We start from the raw sequence: 25103 nt of genomic DNA on the forward strand, positions 1-25103 counted from the left end.
GAAAACTCGGATATCCACAGCCAAGCAGGATAAATGCCCCAAATCCTCCATCTATGTGTATAATTTTCGAACTACAGAAAATCAAAGATGAAAAAAACAGAGAAAGAAACCAAAGGGGAAAAAACACCTTACCTATAAAGGAGTAAAGGTAAGAATTACATCTGACTTCTCAGAAACCATGCAAGCAAGAAGAGTGGAGTATTTAAAACATCGAGAGAGGAGTGACTGGGTGGCTCAGTCAGTTGAGCATCTGACCACTTGGTTTCAGAGCCCGGAGCCTCTTGGGATTCTGTCTCCATCTCTCTGCCCCTCCCCCGCTCACACTCTCATTCTCTCAAAAATAAACATTAAAAAAATAAATGAAGTCTGACCCCAGGGCTGACTCCTTGGCTCAGGTGGTAAAGCATGTGACTCAATCTTGGGATCATGAGTTCAAGCCCCACATTAGGTATAAAGATTTAAAAATAGGATCCTTAAAAAAAAGTCTGACCCCAATAAATTATCTGAAAGTGGTTATTATTACTATATGAGGTAATTCTGTACATATGCTAAAGAATTGGAAGCCTCAGTGAATGAGACATGAATGCTCTGGAAAACTGAAGTAAACATTTCACTTGTATTTTCGATAGAGAATATATAAGGTAAAGGGGGAAAATTCATGTGAACAGAAACATGTTAACAAAATACCAAGATGTTACATCACAGGAAAGCAACTCAGTAAGTTAGACAAAGGACAATGGGTGATATTCTGCCCTCCACCCTCTCCAAAAGCTTATTGGTCAGAGGGAGAGAAAACAGATAATGGTTCCATCCTCAACTCCCAACGCTGCTGCTTATCAGCCTTTAAGAGAACCACAATTCTTCTTCAGTTTTCCTATTAACATACTTAACAATTACTTGACAGAATATTTTTTACTCTAGGGATATAATCAACTGTTCTGTATAATAGGGGAGGTCACAGAGACCTCTTATTGATTGACCAACACTAAGTTTAACATTAGTGTGAACAGTAAGCATTGAATCTTGATGGTGTCAAGTATTTCCTAAGAGTACAGAGCATGTCAGTAAGTTGGGACAGTGATAGTGACTTTTTAAGTTAACATCATTTGCAAAGAATGTTAAACACAGGGAAAGGCATTATGGGGGTTATTTCTTAACTTATACTTTTTCCCAAAGAATTGACTTAACCTCTATTTGTGGGTGGTGGTGGGGAGGAACTTTTCAATGTGACTTAAAAAACTACCACCACTGGGACTGAAGAAAAAATAGTAACTTCTTAGGATAAAAAACATGCCAAGTTACCAAGTTAATGTTTTCTTAAAAAAAAAAAAAAAAGGCAATCTTGCAAATCTAGCCCATTTAGTGAAAATTAGGCAATTTTAGTTTCTTAATGCAGTCATTTACAACGATAATAAGAGTTCCTTTACATCACAAATAAGATTATATGGATTCTCTTTACTCCTTTTTCAGAGTCCGTGAAAGCATCCTGGACTTGCTTTAAAAATTAATACAGTGGTGATTTAACTATGATCATAACGGTGAACCCATTCAAAGTTTAGTATCTCCTAGTTGAACCCCAGGAACTACACATACTACACCATATCTTAGTTTTATCCAACAAGAAATAATACTTTTCTTATGCAGAGAGAAGGGAGAATTCACCCAGTGAGCTAATGAAGTTACACTTGTATCAAGTGATCCATGTTAAACACTTTACCCCAGTAACCTGTATGTCAATCAGCAAGTACTTAATTCTAATTTCCTTTCACTTGATCCAACACTTTATTATTCAAAAATATGTTTTACTAGCATATATTTGGTTTGAAAATAAAATTTCAATCTACAAATTTATCTGAATCTATACAAGCCACTAAGAACTTTTTTTAAGGTTTATAAAATACATAAAACATTTTAGACAAAAACTAAGTCATAAGGTTACCAAGTTGAGTCCTTAATAACTTAATAGATGTAGTTAATGAAGTATATATACCTTTATTGCCTTATTAACAAAGAATTAGTCGCATGCAGCTCTCTGTAGAAGTTCTGAAAGAGGTGAAGCCAAAAAGGAAAGTGCTTGTGAACTCTTCTACACAGGAGAGCAGCATCACTAACAGTCTGTAGTCTGCCATGCAAACAGCACTTGCATTTTTTAAAAGCTAACATCGGTTGTGAAACAAAACACATGCATACATGCTTTTGGGGCAGTTCATTTTATTACAGCTTTTGCCTCCTTCTCTGAGTTTAGAAATGTACAATGTCAAACTCTATTTTATTAAAAGAAACTAAAATTTGAAGTTGCTCCCCATCACACTGTTATATACATGATAGCAACCTGTATTTTATTTCCACTGTAAACAATTAGTAAATTCACGGAGACCTGGATTACTGTTCACAAAATGTAATATATTCAAATTAACTTCACTAAATAAGAAAATCCATTTCAAATATCTTCAAGACTCAAAAAGAACACACACAATAACATATTTTTATCATTTTATTAGGAAGAATTCCAAATGGGTTATGAAGAAAACTTACTGAGTTTGATGAGTTTTTCAAAAACTCTTAATGAAGATATGTTCACCAATAAACAATAAAACATCAGCAGAACTATCATATACTGGGCAAAGAGTCAGGCTGATACCAAAAAGCAACATGCAACATAAAAAAGATACAATATAAAGGAAGACAATCTGCTGGGTATTAAAAAATCATCTCAATATGAACTCTTTGCAACCAGCACAGAACTAATTAGCTATCAAATCCAAACCACGCTAAGGTAAGCTTGGCTGATGAAAAGCCAGGATTCAATAATGGGGAGAAAATAGAAGGTCCTCAGTGCAAGAGATCTGAATAGTGTTTTGGAGCATTTCCCTGGCTGGTACAAGCAGGATTAGAAAATCTTTTTGGCAAGGGAGAAAAATAAATACAAATGGAATGCTACATTTTTTTAAATCAGCAGACTGTCCCAGGAATGATAAAGGTATCAGTAAAGTAGCAAGGGGATAACTTTAAAACGTTATTTCTTGTGGGCTCAAAAAACATTCAAAACGGATTTATTTAAAGGTGTCACAATAGCTATGTCCAGGCATTTAGGCTTAAGAGAAATAAAATTAAAAGAGGACACTTTTTTTCCCAAGTTAAGGAGAATTTCTTTAAAACCAAGCATATTGCTTAATAGCAATATTATACTTGGCAAACAATAATTGGCAACAAAATAAGTTTAAACGCTGTAATATTCTGCCCAAACCAGTCCCAGATACTGTTTAATAACCAAGATGCAAACTAATTTTGTTGTAACAAGCCTAGACCAATTCTATCAAATGTGTCCTTGGTTAGATATCCAGTTTCATTTAACGTTTTGAAAGCTCATTTGACAGCCAGTCAAGTCCCTCATACAGACCAGTTCCTTGTGTAGCACAAGTGGCTTGAACATACCACTGTAAAGAAAGAACAAAAAATACGTGATTAACAGAATACTATATATAACCACAGTCTTTAAAATTTCTTAATCAGAAAATTGAATACTTCCTCCCAAATGCCCAAGGTATTATTTAGTCAGCAGTTACCATAAATGTATAGGAAAAAAGTAAATGAAAAAATTAATATATAAAACTAAAGGAATAATGGCATAAATACATTAAAGTTTGCATCTTACAAATGTTTCATTTTATAATGGTCTCACTAACTATATTGATTAGGAGTGTTCTAATACATGCTTCTCACAAACTCTTGCCACATTTAAATCTACTCCTACTGATTCATTATTAGATTTAATCAATGATCTAGTCCTTAATCCGAAAAGAACATTCATAGGAAGATTAGTAACTAAGTACCCACCAGGTCCTTATAACCCTTGTTTCCCATAAAACTAAGTTCAAAGTACAGAAGGCAAAATTTTGAAAAAAGTAGGAGCTGCTGATAGAGGCAGGCTTTTCGGATAACTTCACTATCTGTATGTAGTCTCATGTATTCTAAAAAGTTCCACTTTTTAAACTGGTAATGAATCATATCTCAGTAACTCCATGAAATACCATGAAAAGCTAACAAAGAGCAAGAAAAAGATCTAGAAAGCAATTTCATTACCTTGAAGGATAGTTTATTTTTAATACTTTTCTTTACTGACTAGTTTTATTCTAACTTACAATAAAGACTTCGCTTTAATATCGCAAGTTCAATGCAAGTATACAATGCTACCAATTATTATTTGAATATCAAACACCCAGAAACCTAGAAGGCTGGGAAAAGGCATAAATTATTATCTTCACAGCACTGGAAACTGGTAGCATTTACAGTTTATCTTGTTTAAATCATCCTGGGACATCTCAAACATACTATACAGTTATTGCCACAGCACAGTATTTACCTTGTTGACAACTTAGTAAAAACCTTGTAAAGCACAAGTCACACTATAGTTTGTGATATCTTTATATATAAACCAGTATACTGTGTTTTCCCAGTATTTAAATCACTGACCTAAACAAGCTACTGGAGAACAAGTATAACATTTCTTATAATTTTTTTTAAAGTTTATTTATTTTTGAGAGAGAGACAGAGCACGAGGGGTGTGGGGCCTGGGCGAGAGAGAGAGGGAGACATAGAATCCAAAGCAGGCTCCGGCTCTGAGCAGTCAGCACAGAACCCAACGCAGGGCTTGAACCCATGAACCACGAGATCATGATCTGAGCCAAAGTCAAACACTCAACCGACTGAGCCACCCAGGCACCCCTCTTATAATTTTAAATTCAAAACTTGTTTAATGTCATAATTATAGTTCACAAGCTTTTGATGTTAACAGGCAAACAGTAAAAAATAGTATTATCTAAAATATGGCTGCTAAATACTGCAGTTTTAATAAGAAAACCAAATTACAAAATACTTGCTGCAAAGCTATTTAAAAGATTTTAAATTAAAATTAACAATATCAATAATCTTTATATAATTCTCATCAAGTACAATTTTCTCATAAAGTATTTATGAATACTAAATGATTTGAGGGTAAAGTTAATAAAAATCAAAATAAAGGTATCTGAACATTTGGATCCTTAAAGGATAAATATTAAATGTTAAAAAATGGAGAAGTTGGGGCGCCTGGGTGGCGCAGTCGGTTAAGCGTCCGACTTCAGCCAGGTCACGATCTCGCGGTCCGGGAGTTCGAGCCCAGCGTCAGGCTCTGGGTTGATGGCTCAGAGCCTGGAGCCTGTTTCCGATTCTGTGTCTCCCTCTCTCTCTGACCCTCCCCTGTTCATGCTCTGTCTCTCTCTGTCCCAAAAATAAATAAACATTGAAAAAAAAAATTAAAAAAAAAAAAAAATGGAGAAGATATTAAAGTAGTTTAAAATTGAACACACACTTACAAAAGCCTGAAAGGACTCGTGTCTGTAAGCAAGAGTATATTACCGTATTTTTTTAAATGATGTGCTCATTATCTATTCAAAAGGAACAATTACTTAATATGTATTTAAACTGAATACGTGCTTAAACAATTAAACTATTAATTCTAATAGGAGGTTAATACAAATCTCCAAATACTTACTGTTCTGTTACGAAGAGACTGAAGACCTAATTTATCTGTCATTTCACTGATGGCCATAGCATTTGGCAAATCCTGTTTGTTTGCAAAAAGCAGCAACACTGCATCTTGCAACTCATCTTCCTGAAGCTGGAAATAAAAGCTGAGAGTTTAACAACTAACAAACTGGAACTCAATTATTGTCACAAAGGAGGGAAAACACTGTCTTCCTATATATATCACTTATTCAACATTAAATACATTATTAAACATCAACATAATTTCACTACATGAAGTTCATACACGCTTAACAACTTAAACCTCATATCCTTCAATTTTTAAATCCCAAGCAAATAATCATATGCCTTTCAAGTAAAGCAAAACTATTTTTCAAGCCAATCATCCTGCACTCCATTAAAGTAAATCATTTATTTCAGCTTTCATGATCATCCATTAAGAGTCAGGATTGGCAAGGACCAGAAACACAAATGGGAATATGTATTTACGGCAGAATCTTATGGTACTCAGTAGTAAAGTTATTGAGAGGATTCTTTTTGGACTTGTATTCCTTTCCAGCCAGCTGGACCATACACCAGTAGGACAACAAAACAATGATTATGGTATTAGCAGTATCATGAAAAATACAAGAACACAAGAGTATATTACAATAGGAAATAATGTAAGAGTAAATAAGTAATAAGTAAAAGTATATAGAAGCTGGCAGGCATGAGTACTGACACATGACACAACATGGACCAGCCCTGAAAACTTATGCTAAGTGAAAAGTAGCAAAAAGTTAAAAAAGACCACATATTGTATGATTCTATTTATATGAATGTCTAGAATAGGCATATACACATATAAAGTAAATCAGTGGTTGTAAGGGCTGGGGGTATGGGGTGGAGTAGGGGAAGGAATGGGGAATAGTTCTAGAGAATTTCTTTCTGGGTCAATGAAAATGTTCCAAAAAAGTAGACTGTGGTAATGTTTGCATAATTTTGTATACTAAAAACCAGTAACTTACACATTTTAAATGAGTGAAGTTTATGGTATGTGAATTGTATCTTGATAAAGCTGTTTACAAAAAGAGTAGAAGGGGTGATATTTAACTCATCAGACAAACTACCAGTGACTTAGTTACACATCTATTGGCACAATGGCTTTACAAACTGCACTACAGTCTTAGAAGTAATGAATGAGAATTAAGATTTCATTTCAGTAAATATTTTATGGCTACACCATGAAACCATGACAAGGTGCCTCTAGCAAGATTCCTCAATAAATTTTCACAATATAAATACAGCTGACCCTTGAACAACTTGGGTTTGAACTGTGTAGGTCAATTTATACATGGATTTTTTGCAGTACATTACTGTAAACACATTTTCTCTTATAATTTTCTTAGCAATTTTATCTAGCTTACTTTGTTGTAAAAATCTAGTATATGATACATACAATATTTGAAATATGTGTTAACTGTTATTTATTTCAATAAAATACAACTGACGGTTGAAAAAGAATTGAGATATGAATATCCTTTTCTAATTTTTCTAATATTTTAGTTGACGGACAAATGCACAGAAACATTCCAACTGAGAGTTGGGATTGCCAGGAATATTGCAGAAAAAAGGTCCACGTTCAGCAGAAAGCTGGATTACAGGTCTTTTGGGACCCTTCCAACCCTAAGATTTTCAGATTCTTTTAGAGTATGCCAGTCACTTTAAATATATTTAAAACAACAGATTTCATGTTATAGCGTGAAGCTACAAAAAACTGCAGGTATTAGAACACTAAAAACACTAAAACACTAAAACACTAAAAAACACTAAACACTAAAACACTAAAAAACACTAAACACTAAAAACACTAAAAAATGTTTACTCCAAATTTGCTATTTAAATGACCTATCAAAGACTGAAACAAAAAATGACACAATGGAATTCTTATTAGATCATGGTGTGATTCTTCTCAAGCTATAGGACAGGCTCTTTAAAGGTAAAATCCTCTGCCCAACTGCTTTACTCCCTAAATGAGGTTTTGGAACATATGTTGAATAAATGTGTATCTCTAATTTGTAGGTTTTGTTGTATTGGCTTTATCTTGTCTGAATTTTCCATATTGTCCCAAATCATCTTTCTGTTTACTCTTTTCAGTCTGTATTTCCAAAAGCTTACTTTCTGAAGCTTGTTTTAATTATAATCTCTTCTTCCCAACATCAAGCAGTTTTTCCTCCAAATCCCAGATTCCTGGTATGATTTCATTATTAATTTAGCTTTAGTACATGTTTCATGTGATCCATGAGCACACTTGGGGTTAATTTTCTCCAGATTTTTTTTAAGTGCAGTTGAAAGTTGCATCCTGTCTAACACAAGCTTTTTCATTTCAAAAGCAATTTTCCAGGTCTTCAATTTTAGCTTCAATTTGCTTATCTTGCATGATTTATTCTACTGGAGTTTTGTTTTTGTTTTTTTCATTTACATGAACCACTGAGTTATATTCCAAGAGTTTTTTTGTCTGTGCTTTCAGCCTGAGCAGAAGGGTCGAGCGGTCCTTGGTCCCTGGGCTGCACCACCTGGGCGCCGGTGGCCTGTGCTGCCTGCCTTCCCCGCCTCCTGCTCTGGAGTCCAAGGGCTTGGCAGCCGCTTGCTCTTCAGGCTGCTTCTCCATTGTGACTGGCAGGAAGAGCTACCACCTGGGATGGGAAGATGCGGCCTCAGGAGCCAATATTCCCACCACTAAACTGTAGCCCAGAAAAGCAGCAGTTTTTGAGGATTCAAAAGTAATATGTGGATTTTCAACTGTACATATGGGTGGGTGGGGCCTGAGCTGGCACCCTTAATCCCCATGCTGCTCAAAGGTCAACTGTGTATGAAAACAATCTGATACATGACAAAGCCAAAATACCATCATCAACTGAAATACTACTACTTTCAGGTAGAATTCTTTATCATGGCTACTATTACAAAACATTTCAAAGTATTGGTTATACAGGAACAGCACACAGAAAACCAAACCCAATGATCTTGCGAATAAGGGATTTGAACCAAGATTCTTACATCACAAAAGTTTCAAAACCATAGATTTTTTATCTATTAAATAAAGGACTGGACTAATGGAGACATCCTCAACCAGAGACATATATCACCCATGGAGCACTCTAAAAAGCTGAGCCTTCTTCTCAACTTAATGAAGTAGCTACTCTTCTGTGTGTTTTTTAAAAAGCTCTTTTACGTGCATGGTTCTTCCTAGAAAAATTCATTTCTGTAATCTAATCACAGTATGGTACCATCCACTAACAATACCGCTGTCACCCTGAAAAACATATCTTGCAAACAAAAGATTTAAAAAATATTCTTACCATTTTCTGCAGCTCTTCAGCTCCTTCCTGAATTCTTTCACGATCATTACTATCTACCACAAAAATAAGACCCTGGGGAAAAATTGTGTAAATAAATTATTAACAGTTAACTTTAAAGGAGACACTAAATATAAAACATAAGTAAGTACAAGCAGAAAAACCATACTGAGTTAAACGTTAAGGAAGACAATGTCTCCTTATTAATAGAAAAAAAAAAAGGAACAGGGCCCTAAGTACTAAAAATGATTTGAGCACTATTTGTGATTTTAACTTATGTTATTTAAAAAAAAAAATCTTGGGGCCCTGGGTGGCTCAATTGGCTAAGCGTCTAACTTCGGCTCAGGTCATCTCATGGTTCGTGGGTTTGAGCCCTGCAATTTGGCTCTGCACTGACAGCTCGGAGCCTGGAGCCTACTTTGGATTCTGTGTCTCCCCTTCCTCTCCGCCCCTCCCTGCTTGTGTTCGCTCTCAAAAATAAACATTCAAAAAAATAGTAAAATAAAAATCTTATTCTTAACCAATTGATCACTTTTTTCAACTACACTAAGAATAAATTTTACCCCTCTTACCTCACACAGGTAAGTATAGATGGGAACAAAAGATAAAAGAATAAACCAAAGACTCTAAAGATCCATGAATTTACTAACTGAATTAGCTTATTCAGTCAAAGGCAAGGACAAAGTGCTTTAAAAAAATAAGAGGGGGAAGATGCACCCTACAGTAGTTTTTTTTTTTTTTTTTTAACGTCTATTTTTGAGAGACCGAGAGAGAGAACACAAGCAAGGGAGAGCAGAGAGAGAGGAAGACACAAAATCCCAAGCAGGTTCTAGGCTCTGAGCTGTCAGCACAGACATGAGGTCTGAACTCACAAACTGTGAGATCACAACCTGAGCTGAAATCCAATGCTTAACCAACTGAGCCACTCAGGCGCCCCTACAGTTTTTATAGGCTTCACAGGAAAAATCAGTTCTGCTCCATAATGTTGTTGACCTATCAAATAAGAAGACTTTTTTTTTTTTTTTAAGTTAAGCTCAATGTGGGGCTTGAACTCACAACCCTGAGATCAAGAGTCCCAAAGACTGAGTCAGCCAGGTGCCTTCAGATATGAAATTCTTTTTTTATTTTTTAAAATGTTTATTTATTTTTGAGAGAGAGTGAGTGTACATGCGAGCAATGGATGGACAGAGAAGGTGCGGGGGGACAGCTGACAGCATAGAGCCTGATGCAGGCTCGAACCCACAAACTGCGAAACCATAACCTGAGCCAAAGTTGGACACTCAACCCACTGAGCCACAAAATTCTTAACAAAAAGAAAAATAGTAACCATTCTTATTGATATTCACAAATATTAAAATTCCATGCTAGAAAAGAAATGGAATTAAGGGAACAGTTAAGACTTCTCTAAAAACTTTCAAATGGAAAAGTATAAAATTTTCAACTGGAGTAAGAAAGAGAGGGCAGATTACCTTGATAGCTTTGTTAAAATCTATTCCTATTAATACTAAAGTGATTACTTTAAAAATTATTCTCCCTACAACCCTAACCATTGAAGTATTTCTGATCATTTGTCACTTTACCACAAACTGTCTTGTGCTTATTTATGTCAGTAACTTGATTAAATCCACTGAGAGCATAAAATCCACTTAAGACAAAGGGCTACATTATTTTCTTTTTTTTTTTTTTTTAATTTTTTTTTTCAACGTTTATTTATTTTTGGGACAGAGAGAGACAGAGCATGAACGGAGGAGGGTCAGAGAGAGAGAGAGGGAGACACAGAATCGGAAACAGGCTCCAGGCTCTGAGCCATCATGAGCCATCAGCCCAGAGCCTGACGCGGGGCTCGAACTCACGGACCGTGAGATCGTGACCTGGCTGAAGTCGGACGCTTAACCGACTGCGCCACCCAGGCGCCCCATGGGCTACATTATTTTCTATTTACCCCTCAGGACCACCACAGTACTAAGCTTGCCAGGTTTACCAAATATTTATTTTAGGCTATGGTCATTAAATAACAATTTCCTTTGGTCTAGCAAATTTCAAACCCATTTCCTTTATCTCTGCTGGAAACCATCATTTTAAACATCCTAACCATTGAAAATACTTCTGGTGCTATGAGAGCCAGTATGGCATAATGGAAAGATAACCAAATTCAAATCTCAAGACTACTTATTATATGAATTATCTAATCCTTGAACATGTCTCCTCTTTTATAAAATAATGCCATCAACTTTATAAGCCAGTTAAATGTAATCATAGAGGCACAAAAAGAATCTAGCATCGTACTTGACTTATTACAGGCATTTAGGAAAAGTTGTCTCCTTCCTCTTCTATTCCAAAAGCCATTCCTTTTTTATAATTTCTTTTTTAACATTTATTTATTATTGAAAGACAGAGAGACACAGAACATGAGCAGGGAAGGGGGCAGAGAGAGGGGGAGACACAGAATCCGAAGCAGGCTCCAGGCTCTGAGCTGTCAGCACAGAGCCTGACGTGGGGCTCAAACTCACAAACTGTGAGATCATGACCTGAGCTGAAGTGAGACGCTTAACCGACTGAGCCACTGAGCCACCCAGGCGCCCCAAAAGCCATTCCTTTTTAGAACCTACCCTTTGGAAGAGGCAATGCCTCCAAAAGGGATCTAATTTTATCTGGATTACTAACAACCCATTTTTATTCTCTTTTAAAATGTAGGGGCACCTGGGTGGCTCAGCTGGTTAGGAGTCCAACTCTTGATTTCAGATCAGGTTATGACCTCAGGCACTGGGTGTGGAACCTGCTTGAGATTCTCTCTCTCTCTCTCTCTCTCTCTCTCTCTCTGCCTTCCCCACCCCCCGCGTCCTGCACACAAGTGTGCTAATAAGAAATTGCTAATTAAAAATAAAATAAAATATAAAATAATGCTATCAGTCCCAAAGTAACACTATTGGGAGAGAGAAGTATTTCAGCAATAAATTCAAAGTTATTCATTTCCTGGGACAACCCAGAATCAAGAATGTAGAAAAGCTAGGATTCTAAAGATAAGTTCCGCTACAGTAAGAAAAAACTACCTAAAAGGGCAAGTATTTACTTATTTAGAATAGCAAAATAATTGGAATTGTCTAATGAGGGAAGAGCAATTTACTACAACAAACACTGTGTCCTGGCTTGTTAAAGAAGTTACATGCATGATTAAATGGTATTGGTTTCTTTTACATTTTATAGCTAAAAGAACTAACCAGGAATGCTAGAAAAGCTGGTGTTAAGAGCTTAGCTGAGATTACATCAGGTAACACATAAAACTTTCTCCTACAGGAATGAGTTCTCAAGGAAAAAATACTTGGGACTTTTGATTATAAGGTGATCTAAAGAGGCCAGGAATGGGTCTAATCTCAATTAAGAGCTCAAAAGTAAGTTACAAAGCATTGTAAACAAATCTAGAATAAGATTGGGTTACTCTTGGTCAAGAATAACAAATTAAGAATTAGCAAAGCTTTACTTCATCCCTAATTTTACTTCAAAAACATCTTTCCTAAATGAAAGGACTATGACTTGCTTTACAATAATCTAAAAGGTGAATTACATAAGAGGAATATCGATTAAACAATACTGGCTATATCCTAATAACTGAAGTTGGGTAACAAGAGATGTGGAAGTTTATATGCTATTCTCTCTACTTTTGCATACATTTGACAATTTCCATAATAAAGTTTTTTCAAGCATGTGACTCTTATCAAAATAGCTTTTTTAAAAAAATGTTTATTTATTTTTGAGAGAAGGAGAGAGAGAGAGAGAGAGAGAGCAAGCAGGGAAGGGGGAGAGGGAAAGGAAGACAGAATCCAAAGCAGTGCAGAGCCTGACACAGGGCTCAAACCCACAAACCGCGAGATCATGACCTGAGCCAGTCAGAAGCCCAACCAACTGAGCCACCCAGGTGCCCCTCAAAATAACTTTTCTAATCATAGCTAATGAACAGAAACATTCTTATTTTTAAATAAAAAAGCATGTTATTTACTGGACATGACATACTACTTAAACCTGGTAGTTCCAGCCACTCATGTAGGGTATTCACTGCCACCTGGTGGCAATATACCTCACTTGCATACAATGTTTTATGAGTTGGAGACCAAGAATGACCTGTGCAAATCTTACACATATGAAGTGTTGGTAACATCACACATTACTTAAAAAATGTTATCTATCAACTCCGGTAATAAACAAAAACTGATGAGAAACTTCTCCTGTGGTAGAAAACACGAGTGGGGTGCCTAGCTGGCTCAGTCAGTTAAGTGTCTGACTTTGGCTCAGGTCACGATCTCACGGTTCGTGGGTTCAAGCCCCGTATTGGGATCTGTGCTGAACACTTTCTCAGAGCCTGGAGGCTGCTTCAGATCTGTCTCCTTCTCTCTCTGCCCCTCCTCCACTCGCACCCTGCCTCACTCTGTCTCTCAAAAATAAAAAGATGTAAAAAATAAAAAAAAATTTTTAAAGAAAACACAAGTGAGTTGGAACAAGTTTAAAGAGACATGTAGAACAAGAACCACCTCTCCAGTCTTAGGTAAGTTATTCCAAGCTTCAGCTTGCTCCTATATAAGAGTTAGCCTAGAGTAGTGATTTTCATGAGGGAGCAATTTTGTCCCCAGAGGATATTTTGCAATATGTGAAGATATTTTTGGTTACTGCAACTGGGTGGGGTGGGGTTTGCTACTGGCACCTAGTGGGTAGAGGACAGGGATGCTGCTAAACATCCTACGATGCAGAGAGCCAACAATAGTTACTCAGCCCAAAATGTCAACAGTGCTGCTATTGAAAAAACTTATTGTAACAGAGCCTTGCTCTTCGAAGTAAGGTCCTAAACCAACAGCATCAGTACTACCACTGGAGAACCTGCTAGAAATGCAGAATCTCAGGCTTTGGGGCACCTGGGTGGCTCAGTTAAGCGTCTGACTCTTGGTTTCAGCTCAGGTCATGATCTCACGATTCATGGGTTCAAGCTTTGCATCAGGCTCTGTGTTGGCAGCATGGAGCCTGCTTGGGATTCATTCTCTCGCCCTCTCTCTGCCCCTTCCCTCCTCGTGCTCTCTCTCTCAAAATAAATAAATATTAAAAAAAAAAAAAAAAAAAAAAAGAATATCAGGCCTTAGCCAGGCCCTACTAAACTGATCTGTAAATACCCAGGTGATTCATATGCACATCAAAGTCTGAGAAGCACTACTGATACATAGTTTATATCTACAGAAATTTCAAGTCAAGTTAATGATCAGCACTTTGGGATTTTTTTTAAAGCTCCCCAGGTGAATTCTAATGTGTAGCCAAATTTGAGAACTCCTACTCTACAGGATTACTAAGGTCTCTCCCATGCCACCATTATATATACTACGTGAAAATATAAAAATATCTTATAAACCAACAAGGTAGATCTACATTAATTTTTTTTCTTACTGTATTTTAATAAACACTTAATGGGGCTAAATTAAGGAATATTAATTACCCTTTATTCATTAAAAATTATAATGATAAGTTATTCGGACCTTACTTTCTAGACTAAGAACAAAACCAACAGAACTACTGATGAGACATCTAATTTAATCTTGAAAATCATCCCCCCCCAGCAACTAATCTTCCAAAATATTGTTATGATGGCTATGTAAATCTTCCACGTTGGGTAATTTAGCCTTCAAAGGCATGAGTGAGAGAGTTCACTGAAGAATATGTAAGCAAGGATAAGAATGGCAACTCACAGAGTAAACACCAACACCCAGTCAAATAGTAGGCAGTAACAGAAACTTTAAAGCATGAAACATATAAAGAAAAGTTATACAAACTGTACAGCATTCCTTACCTGGGTATTTTGGAAGTAATGCCTCCAGAGAGGCCTAATTTTATCTTGACCACCAACATCCCATACCGTGAAACAAATGTTCTTATATTCTACTGTTTCCACATTAAAACCTACAGAGAAAAAAAAGACAGTGGTGCAAAATGTCATAAAGAAAATAGACCCCTTTATTGTGAATTGCCTCAGAATTGCTTTTTTAAAGTCCTACTAGATAATTAACAAACTTAAAAAGAATCTAAGCCAGTTATAATGATAGATATATGCCACAGGACATTTATCCAAACCCACAGAATACACAAAACCAAAAGTTAACCGTAAGGTAGACCATAGACTTTAGATGATTATAATGTGTCAATGAGGTTCATCAATTATAACAAATGTACCACTCAAATGAGTGATGCTGATAAAGGGAGAAGCTATATATACATGAGGGTAGGGAGTATATGGGAAATCTCTGTACCCTCCTCTCAATTTTTCTGCAAACATAAAGCTGCTCTAAAAAATAAACCTTAAAAAACTGTTTCAAAATTAAACCATATTCTATTTCACTTTATAACATACTATGATATAAATTAAACTCATCTGTAAACTTTCTTACCAATGGTAGGAATGGTGGTGACTATCTCCCCTAACTTCAGTTTATACAGAATGGTCGTCTTGCCAGCAGCATCCAATCCAACTAGAAAAAGACATTATAGATTTTAAATCTAGACTAAAAGCACATACTAAGAATTAATTCTACAATAAATTCATAGTTTGAAAGCAAAAGTCAACTGGACAAGGCACAAATAAGTTAGAAATGAAATTACTTCATTTCTGATCCCCAAGAGCAACATTTGTTACACAAAGCCTTTCCGTTTTTCTTTCTAGACCTAGAGAGACAACATGTAGTAGTGAAAAGAAAAGAGTATCAGGCTGACTCAGGCTCTAGTCTCTAGATTTGCTTTGCCACAAACTAGTTAACTGCCTTTATAAACAAGTCACTCTAGAAAACTGAGACCAGAGAAATTAGGTATAAAACAAGGAGAGACTGAATCATTTAATCTAAGATTTTTTCCAATTCAAGTTCTTATTAATTCTATGAACTACTCTCATTTTTAAAAACACAAGTCACAAACTGAATCAGAAAACACACAAAAACAAGTGAATAAAGGAGCGCCTGGGTGGCTTAGTCTGTTAAACATCCAACTCTTGATATCGGCTCAGATCATGATACCAGGGTGGTGGGGATTGAGTCCTACTTGGACTCTCTCTCTCCCTCTGCCCTGTTCCCTCATTTGCATGCTCACCCTAAAAAAAATTGTTTTGGGGGACGCCTGCGTGGCTCAGTCGGTTAAGCGTCCGACTTCGGCTCAGGTCATGATCTCGCGGTCCGTGAGTTCAAGCCCTGCGTCAGGCTCTGTGCTGACTGCTCAGAGCCTGGAGCCTGTTTCAGATTCTGTGTCTCCCTCTCTCTCTGACCCTCCCCCATTCATGCTCTGTCTCTCTCTGTCTCAAAAATAAATAAACGTTAAAAAAAAATTAAAAAAAAAATTTTTCTTTTTAATTAAAAAATTCAAAAAATCGGGGTGCGTGAGCAGTTCAATCGGTTAAGCATCCAACCTCAGCTCAGGTCACGATCTCACTGTTCATGGGTTCAAGCCCCACGTCAGGCTCTGTGCTGACAGCTGAGAGCCTGGAGCCTGCTTTGGATTCTGTGTCTCCCTCTCTCTCTCTCTCTCTCTGCCCCTCCCCCACTCATGCTGTCTCTTAAAAAAATGAATAAACATTAAAAAACATTAAAAAATATTAAACAATTAAAAAATTAAAAAGTGAATAAAAATTATCTTTAAAAAATATGTAACCATGCCCTAGTATCCAAAGGAAGATGAGGCCAATTTTACCCCTATTTATATCCATTCCTACATCAAATGCACAGAAATGAGAACACAAGATTGGTTAATTTGGGTAACCAAATAGCCCTATCATATTCACCTCCAATGTAACTAATGTCTAAATTCTTTAAATGACTCCTTTGAGGCAGATACAAGTAGGGAAGAATGTGCTTATTTCTGAAGAAAAAAAATCCATACTGGAACAAGATGGTATATTTCTTTATTACATTGATAGTAATGAGCAAATTAAATGTTCATTCTAAGTATGAATCTCTCAAAACCTGCATATTCTACATTGTTTGCTAAACCCTTCCAAATGAAAGGCCAATATCTAATAGCCTCATTGAATTTATCACTGTTCCAAGGACATCACATTTGCCCACCTAGATTTATACTATCCCAGGTTTTGAAATTAGTTCAACTGAGTATTGATTTAAGCAAGGATGCTTTTTAAATATTTAAATCAAAGCATGACTTGGCACATGTAACAAATGCTATTAAGTTGAAAAAACAGAGAAATCACCCCACTTACCTAAAACAGACCTAAAGGCCACAGGCAATTTCAGACCTCCTGTACCCATGTAACAACCATTTCTTTTTAAAAAAAATTTTTTTTAACGTTTATTCACTTTTGAGAAACAGAGAGACAGAGCATGAGGAGAGCAAGATCATAACGTGAGCCAAAGTCGGACGCTCAACCAACTGAGCCACCCAGGTGCCCCGTAACAACCGTTTCTGCTCTGTACCCTACAAAGGTAACTTTAAGATCTCTCTGGACACTCAAGCAATTTATATCTTGTGTCCTCTAATCAAACGGTGTTCCCTACTTCTTCATACTGATATATTCAGGTTTATTCTTTCCAAAATACTATGACACTTACTAGTCAGAGTGAGCAGCCAAGCCCTCACTCACAGGCATAAGAAAAACCACTGGCATCAGGAGGTGTTTTGTTTTTTGAGTATGGGACAGTATCAAAAAAAAATCAGGAAACCTAATTCTAAAATATACACAAAGAAACAAAAGAAACTGCCTCAAATTTGACAGCTTCAGTAAAAATACAGAAAATGAAGAGTAGAACAAGATGATTGGTTCCTTGTTCAAAAAAGCGGTCTCTTGGAAGAGTCCTTCTCAGGTGATTTTGATAAAAAAAAAGTTTTTAAATGTTTATTTTTAACAGAGAGAGACACACACACATGCACACACAGCACAAGTCGGGGAGGGGCAGAGAGAGAGAGGGAGACACAGAATCCAAAGCAGGGTCCAGGCTCTGAGCTTGATGGCGGGGCTCGCATCAAACTCACGAGCTGTTAGATCATGACCTGAGCCTTAAGTCGGACACTTAACCGACTGAGCCACCCAGACACCCCTTAATCAAATTTTAAAATAAAGCAAAATTCACCCTTAAGTAACTAAGTCAAAATATGATTAAACCCAAGTCAGAAGAAGTGACACTGAGATACTGATTAGAAAAAACACGAGGGGCACCTGAGTGGCTCAGTTGATTAAGCATCAGACTCTTGATCTCAGCTCAGGTCTTGATCTCAGGGTTATGAGTTCAAGTCCCAAGTTGGGCTTCATGCCCAACGTAAAATAATAATAATAATAATAATAATAATAATAATAATAATAATAACAACAACAATAATAATTAAAAATAGATTTAAAAGAAAGAACAAACGAACATGAGCTAGGTTTGAGAACTATGGCACATGCCAATCAACTCTGTCAAACTGAACCTCACACCATCACTGAAAGAATTTAAATACAAAAATACTAACAATGAATGGAAGAAACCCAAGACAAATTATGATTATATAACTATTTTAAGTTCTAGAAAAGCAGAGGTAACCCAATTTTTTTAAATGAAAGCGTTACACCCACTCATGTACATAACTAATATTCTTCTACTTCTACAGTTAGAATTTTACACAATAAACATGTGTTACTTTCATTTAAAAAAAATCCCAAATAGCAGATTTCCTTTATTAATATGTTGGACTGGTTACATTTCCTAATGAATCTATCAGGAAGATGACTGCTTTAAGAGACTTGAATATATTTTTTATGATTATTTTTAATAAAAAAATAAGGGAAGGAGTATTTACAAAATAATGCAACTATAAGGCTTTTTCAGCAAGTTATTTTTAAAATAAAAATTGTGGGGTGCCTGAGTGGCTCAGGCAGCTAAGTGGCCAGCTCTTGGTTTCAGCTCAGGTCACAATATCAAGGTTCATGGGATCGAGCCCCAAATCATGCTTTGTCCTGACAGTAGGGAGACTGCTTGGGGTTGATTCTTTCTTTCTTTCCTTCCTTCCTTCCTTCCTTTCTTTCTTTCTTTCTTTCTTTCTTTCTTTTTCTTTCTTTCTTTCTTTTTTCTTTTTCTTTCTTTCTCTCTCTTTCTTTCTCTTTCTTTCTCTCTCTCTCTCTCTCCCCCCCTCCCCGCCGCCCTTCCCCAACTTGCACCATGCTCTCTCTCTCTCAAAATAAGTAAAACTTTAAAAACTGTAGACAACAGTTAAATGGCTCACAGCCACATATAAGATTTTTGAATCACAAGAGTTTCTTTTGAGTTGCACCCAAAATAATAGTGTTGTAATAAATGCAAAGCAGAAGTTTTTAAAAAGAAATTTCTACTGCGAGATTAAAGATGCATAAATTAATGTGTACCACCACTTAAAACTCACTGTATAGTTCTTTACTCAAAAATGTGTTGATCTAACAATTTTGTACTACTTTAGTCATTTCTTATGTATTTCCTTAATGTGGCAATATTTGGCAATGAGATTTCTCCACAAAACGAAACTATAACCAATTCTCAACTAGCCAAGATAAGACTCTAATCTGTACATTCCAGTAATGTCCTCCCTCCCTTCCACCCCCATAAACAAGTCACTGTATTGAAAGATATACTGGAATTACTTGTTCTCCTTAACTGAACCTGCACTTTGACCAAAGTATTAACAGCAGCAAAACTACCCCCAAAATCTTTACCAATCGTTAAAAAGTATGTCTACTAAAATGTAGCAGCAAAAAATATTCTAAGTTAAAGATGCTAGATCCCAATGATCTTTACTTAAGGAAAAAAAATGCAAGAAAGAGACTTAGATGAAAAAAGTGTATTTTCAGATGGGTAAAATTTCACATAGGATTATTTCTTCTTCGTGTTTTCTTTTATCTTGAAAATTTTCTACACGAAAGCTTGAAATACAACTTCACAATTATTTAAAAATAATTTAAATTGAGTGCTTACTGTGTTTTGAGCACAACACTGGGTGGATTCCACACATTTTTATAATATAAATCCCACAACTATCCTCCATTTTTCACACACAGCATCTAAGGTTCAGAAATGTCCCCAGAATCACAGGAGTAGAACAGGTATGCAATACCACAGGTCTTATAGAGAAATTAGATCTCTCATACAAAGCTGATGGGAATGTAAATGGTGTAGCTGATTTGGAAAAGTTTTGTCAGCTCCTCAAAATGTTAAATATAGTTAACAGAACCCAAGACAATTAAAATCATATGCCCATACAAAAACTTGTTTTCAAACGTTCACAGCAGCATTACTCATAAGAGCCAAAACGTGGAAACGATCAAACTTCCATCAAATGATGAATGGATAAACAAAATGTGGTATGTTCATATTATGGAATTACTCTTCAGCCATAAAAAGGAATGAAGTACTGAAACATGCTATGAGCTTTGAAAACATTATGCTAAGTGAAAGAAGCTAGATACTAAAGAACATATATTGTATGGTAACATTATGTTAACTATCATGGACACACAAATCCATAGAAACTAAAAGTACATGACTGGTTGAAGAACTGGGGAAGAAGGGGAACAGTAACTGCTAACGGGTATAGAGTGTCTTTCTAGGCCGATTAAAATGTTCTAGAATTAAAACTGGTGGTGGTGACACAAGTTTGTGAATACAGTAAAACCTCTGAATTGTATACTTTAAAGGGATAAATTTTATGTTACATGAATTGCATCTCAACTTTTTAATTAAAAGAAAAACAAAAAAACCCCGAAGTATATGCCAAAGCTCTCAAAAGATATTTATATATTGCCACCCTGCCTTTAGTTTTCCCTGATGGACACACTGTATCTTAAAAGGTATTTTATCTAATTCCTCAGAAGTTTGACCATCAAACCTGAAAGCGAGGCTGCCAGGTGAAAAGAAAAATTATTATAAGCTTAAGTTTTACTTCTACCCAAAACATCAGAAGTATCTGCACTTTGATCAATGTGTTAATTAGCAGCAAATTATCAGTCTGAAAGCCATTTGCAATAATGCCAGAAGGTGCATCTAAAAATTGTTGTATCAACTTCTAGTGGCATCAAACTAAAGACTTTTGCCTTTTCTACTGTTTCCTTAAATCACATAACTAATCAAAAGGGCTTTTTTTTTAAGCCTGATAATTATGTGTTCAACCAATGACCTGAGAAAATGCTAATATGCTAAATCAAAAAGAGAGAACACAAATATCCTCTCAAAAGCCTGAAAGTAAATATAATAAATGTTAACAACAGTGAAATGGTGGAATTATAGTTATCACTTTATTCTTTTCTCATATTTTTAAAATTTAACAAAAAGGACATGTTGTTTTTATTTATTTTTTAACGTTTATTTCTGAGAGAGAGAGAGACAGAGAGACAGAGTGTGAGCAGGGGAGGGGCAGAGAGAAAGGGAGACACAGAATCCGAAGGAGGATCTGAGCTGCCAGCAGATCCTGACGCGGGGCTCAAACTCATGAGCTGTGAGATATGACCTGAGCCAAAGTCAGATGCTCAACCAAATGAGCAACCCAGGTGCCCCAGGACATGTTATTTCTAGAATGGGGACAAAAAAAATTAAAAATCACACAAGAAGTGTATTTACAAAATATGCTAGGGAAAAAGCATGAAATGCCACTCCTCAGCTTGAAGCCTCATTTAAAATATTAGTAACATTTTTCAAATTGGCAAATAGAGGAACCTCCCGTGCCACCCCCAAAAAAACAGTCACAGTCACATATAAGGCAATACAAAATTATACCGTAATTAGCAATCTTTTAGAAAGCAACATTTTTTCCAGCTTTTCAATAGCAAGAAACTTTCAAGTTCAAAGAGTGCAGGATTAATAATTCCTCTATAGAACCTACATTAGTGTTTTCCAATGTAAACAAAACTTGGAGGAGTCATCTACAAAAGTACATCTTACCACAGATCAAGACACTGGAGATCAGTCTAAAAATAAGATAATGCAGGGCTACATGAGAAATCTAAGATGGAAATTGGTCATCTTTGAATTTAAGCTCAATAATATAATTCACATGAGTGATTTCCTCAGACAAACAAAAAAAAACTATACAATTTCTGTCAATCTATACATTACATTTGAAACACTGTATTGGTTTTTAATTACTTAACTACAAGCTGTAACTTCAAACATCTTTTAAAATTACTTGAACTTTCTGGGAGAACACGTGTAGGAATAAAATTTTAAACTTAACAGTAATTTGGCAAACCAGACTCATGAGCTAACATACTATAACTATGATTATAGTTACTATAATCATAATAGATATGATTATCTATTTAATCATAAATAAGAGTGATTATTTATGCAGACACTCATAAAGCTAGACCAAAAAAAAAAAAAAAAAAAAATCATTTATCAAACTTCCAAATCACCTCTTTCCCTACCCACGCACATATCCTTCTAAGGTTATGCTTCATCTGCTGAGTTACTATAAAATTTGACCTTGTGACTGAAGTGTTTTTAATCAAGGAAATCTGATTATCCCAAAACTAAACTGCAAAACAAGTATAGGAAACCTGAGCAATAAAACATTTAACATAAAATGAGTTCATTCCCAATCATGACTTCGATCCCTTGCAAAGTTAAATACTTTTTCATTTTCTTTCAGTCATTATTTTTTAGGGGTAGGGGGAGAAATGCTCCTCTAATATAGTAAATTTAGGAAAGTTCTTAGAGCATAATTCTACCTTTCTTCTCCTTCTGAAACTTTTAGCCATCACAGAAAACTTAGAATGTGAAACAGCAATTAATTTAGAATGTATCTTAAGTAAAAGGACCAACTCAGTACATTTCCAGGAACACAACTAGCTACTAATTTCTTTAAGGAACAGCCTGGAAATTCATTTATCACAGTCCAAAGTCCTCCCAATGACTTCAGATCCTTTTCAGACTGTCAATTTTCAGCCACCTTAAAAACTTAATATGCTTGTCCTCCTTTAAAAAATTGTCTCTAAAAGTGAAATCTAAAAAACTTTTAAAGAGAAAACATTTGGACATCTTTCTGAATGAATTATTAACAATTGTTCCACGAACTGTGAAGAAGCTGGAATAACAGTTAAGTGAAAAAAGAACTAAACGTGTATGTCCTTAACCTTCATACACCTCCAATTACTGAATCTTGCTTTGGAAAACTTTCAATGGTAGTAGAACTAGAAAATAAAACTTCCTCCCCACTGTGGAAAATCTAACGAACCGACAAGTTTCAACGTTTAAAGTTAGAGGGCTCCTTGTGGCATTACTCAGGCCCACACAGCTTAGCTGTGATGTAGAGACTACTCACAGTAATATGGGGGAGGGGTTGCTCGTATCACCCAAGTGACATGCAAGCCTCCTCTCCCTCAAATGGAATAACTAAAAACAGAAAAGCTGGCACCGAAAAGCAGTGTTTTAAAAGCCTATTTCCCAAACAATTAAAAAAAAAAACAAAAACCCGCTTTGTAACTGTTATTTAACAAGGCTACCCTAAAGTTGAGTGTCAGGATGTTCAGTTACTGGAAACTTGTTACCGGCTTAAAAAAAAATAGCTTTAAAAGTTTTTTTTTCATTAAACCTTAGTCAGCTAGATAAAAATCAATTGAAAACCAAAGAGCATAAACCAAATATATTTAGTTTTTGAGAATGGCCAAAAGATAAGGGGATATTAATAAGGAAAAGAAATAAATACGAAATGGAATCCAGCGCGAAGTTTGGCGAAGTGAGCGCTGAGGACTCCGGACTCTTCTGAAATCTTGGGTGCTCCCTGACCACCGCTCTGGGCCTGGTCACTTCCTGGCCCGGCCGGCTCCGGGCTCCTGGCGACGGCTCGCTCACATACCACTGGAGTGTGCAGAGTGTGTACACGGTGCAGAAAGGGGGAGGAGGAAGGCTAGAGTTGTTCTGCCTCACTTCGGACCGCTGCCCACACCGGAGAAGAGACGAGCCAGACCGCACTCTCAGAATGGGCCTCGCCAGTGTCTTCCGGGCTTAGCGAGACGGGAGTTCGCTTCCCCCACATCTGCGCCCGATCTTGTGTAGCTTTCAGTAAGATCAAGTAGAGAAAACCACAGCCACAAGGAAGACCATTGCCCCGCGGCCCTGTCCAGTCCTTTTACACAGATCTGGGGCGACCGCCCACCTTTCGCCCCATTGTTCCCCGTTAAGAATTCCTCCTGACCCCGAGCCCGCCGCCCCTCCCCCACCACCGCGGGCGGAGGGGCAAACAGGCCCCAAGGCGGCCCCTAGCACCCAGACCCGGCCTTACCCGATCCCTACTGGGGCCTGCCCTCGGTTCTCGGCCCCTCACTCACCCATCAAAATGCGCATCTGCTTCTTGCCGAAGAGGCGGGAGAAAAGGGAGGAGATGGTGAGGCCCATGGCAGTAGTGGCACTTGCGATGGGCAGGAGCAGAAGGGGTTTTGGGGCGTCCCCGGGCCTTCTCTTTTCACTCTCCCGACAAACTGAGCGAAGGAAGACGGGCTGAAGGAGAAAGAAGGCGACAGACACGGCTCGCTGGCCGGCGTGTCGGACGAAGCTCCAGAGCAAGAATTAACGGGGCGAGGACCTGCTCGACGACTGGCGCGGCAGCTCCGGCTCTGGCGTTTTAGGCTTTTGCTATGCCACGTCACGCGGTAGCCGCGGCTACTCCGGCGGCGGCCCGGCCCCTCCAACGCGGACAGAATCGCGTCACCGCCGCCCCAACCCCCTGCGCTTCCGGTGCTGCCTGAACCACTGCGCCTGCGCATGAAAGGGATTGGCCAACTTCGGGGACGCGATTCTCTGGCAGTTGTCTCCTCCCGGACGTGGACCATCGGGGCGACGCCAGTTAGCACATGCGTACTGGGAGACGGACAAAGTCCCACAATGCCCTGGCTGGTCACTTCCAATCAGAGTCTAGGCGAGACGCTTCCGCCCGGATAAATACTTTCAGGAGGCTGTTGTCCTTACTTCCGGAAAGGCGCTCTGTGCATTGTGGGTTAGAAGTGAACCTGTTCTTCCTGCCTTTGAGCGACCTACTCTTAAACTGAATGCGCGCTGGGGACTCCCCCGTCCACGAAAGTACACGTTTCATGCGCAGCACTAGGCACTTCCCCTAGTGGAGAAGTGAAGACGGGCCCTGCTTTCCCAGGAGATAAGTGGTTAAAAGCTGTCGTGCAGAGATAGAGGCTGTGGCCTAGACGCATTGACCTCTCCGCTCCAGGTCGTAATGAACATCCCCTAATCTTATGTCAAGATGAGATAGCTCTGAGACATTTTCATC

General features: G+C 37.3%; 1 protein-coding gene and 1 pseudogene across 1 annotated transcript; both read right to left on the bottom strand.

Annotated features, from left to right (window-relative positions):
- Positions 1-2481: 2481 nt before the first annotated feature.
- ARF4 (ADP ribosylation factor 4) lies at positions 2482-24728 on the bottom strand. Its single transcript, XM_045493293.1, has 6 exons — positions 24154-24728; positions 15281-15361; positions 14686-14795; positions 8868-8939; positions 5534-5659; positions 2482-3437 (listed from the first exon to the last, which is right to left on the bottom strand). Exons 1-6 carry the CDS (start codon positions 24218-24220, stop codon positions 3351-3353), a joined length of 543 nt encoding a protein of 180 aa, XP_045349249.1. The 5' UTR covers positions 24221-24728; the 3' UTR covers positions 2482-3350.
- Positions 7373-8814, bottom strand: LOC123605777 (annotated as a pseudogene).
- Positions 24729-25103: the final 375 nt, after the last annotated feature.

The sequence above is a fragment of the Leopardus geoffroyi genome, chromosome A2, assembly GCF_018350155.1.
Source record: "Leopardus geoffroyi isolate Oge1 chromosome A2, O.geoffroyi_Oge1_pat1.0, whole genome shotgun sequence".
Lineage (NCBI taxonomy): Eukaryota > Metazoa > Chordata > Mammalia > Carnivora > Felidae > Leopardus > Leopardus geoffroyi.

What these genes read in the sequence shown, in the direction of transcription:
- ARF4 (XM_045493293.1), bottom strand. Translation starts at nt 24,220, where the DNA reads ATGGGCCTCACCATCTCCTCCCTTTTCTCCCGCCTCTTCGGCAAGAAG. An exon ending in ATTACTTCCAAAATACCCAG is followed by an intron (nt 8,940 to 14,685) that starts GTAAGGAATGCT and finishes ATTTTTCCCCAG; the next exon opens with GGTCTTATTTTTGTGGTAGA. An exon ending in AGTCTCTTCGTAACAGAACA is followed by an intron (nt 3,438 to 5,533) that starts GTAAGTATTTGG and finishes CTTTCTTTACAG; the next exon opens with TGGTATGTTCAAGCCACTTG.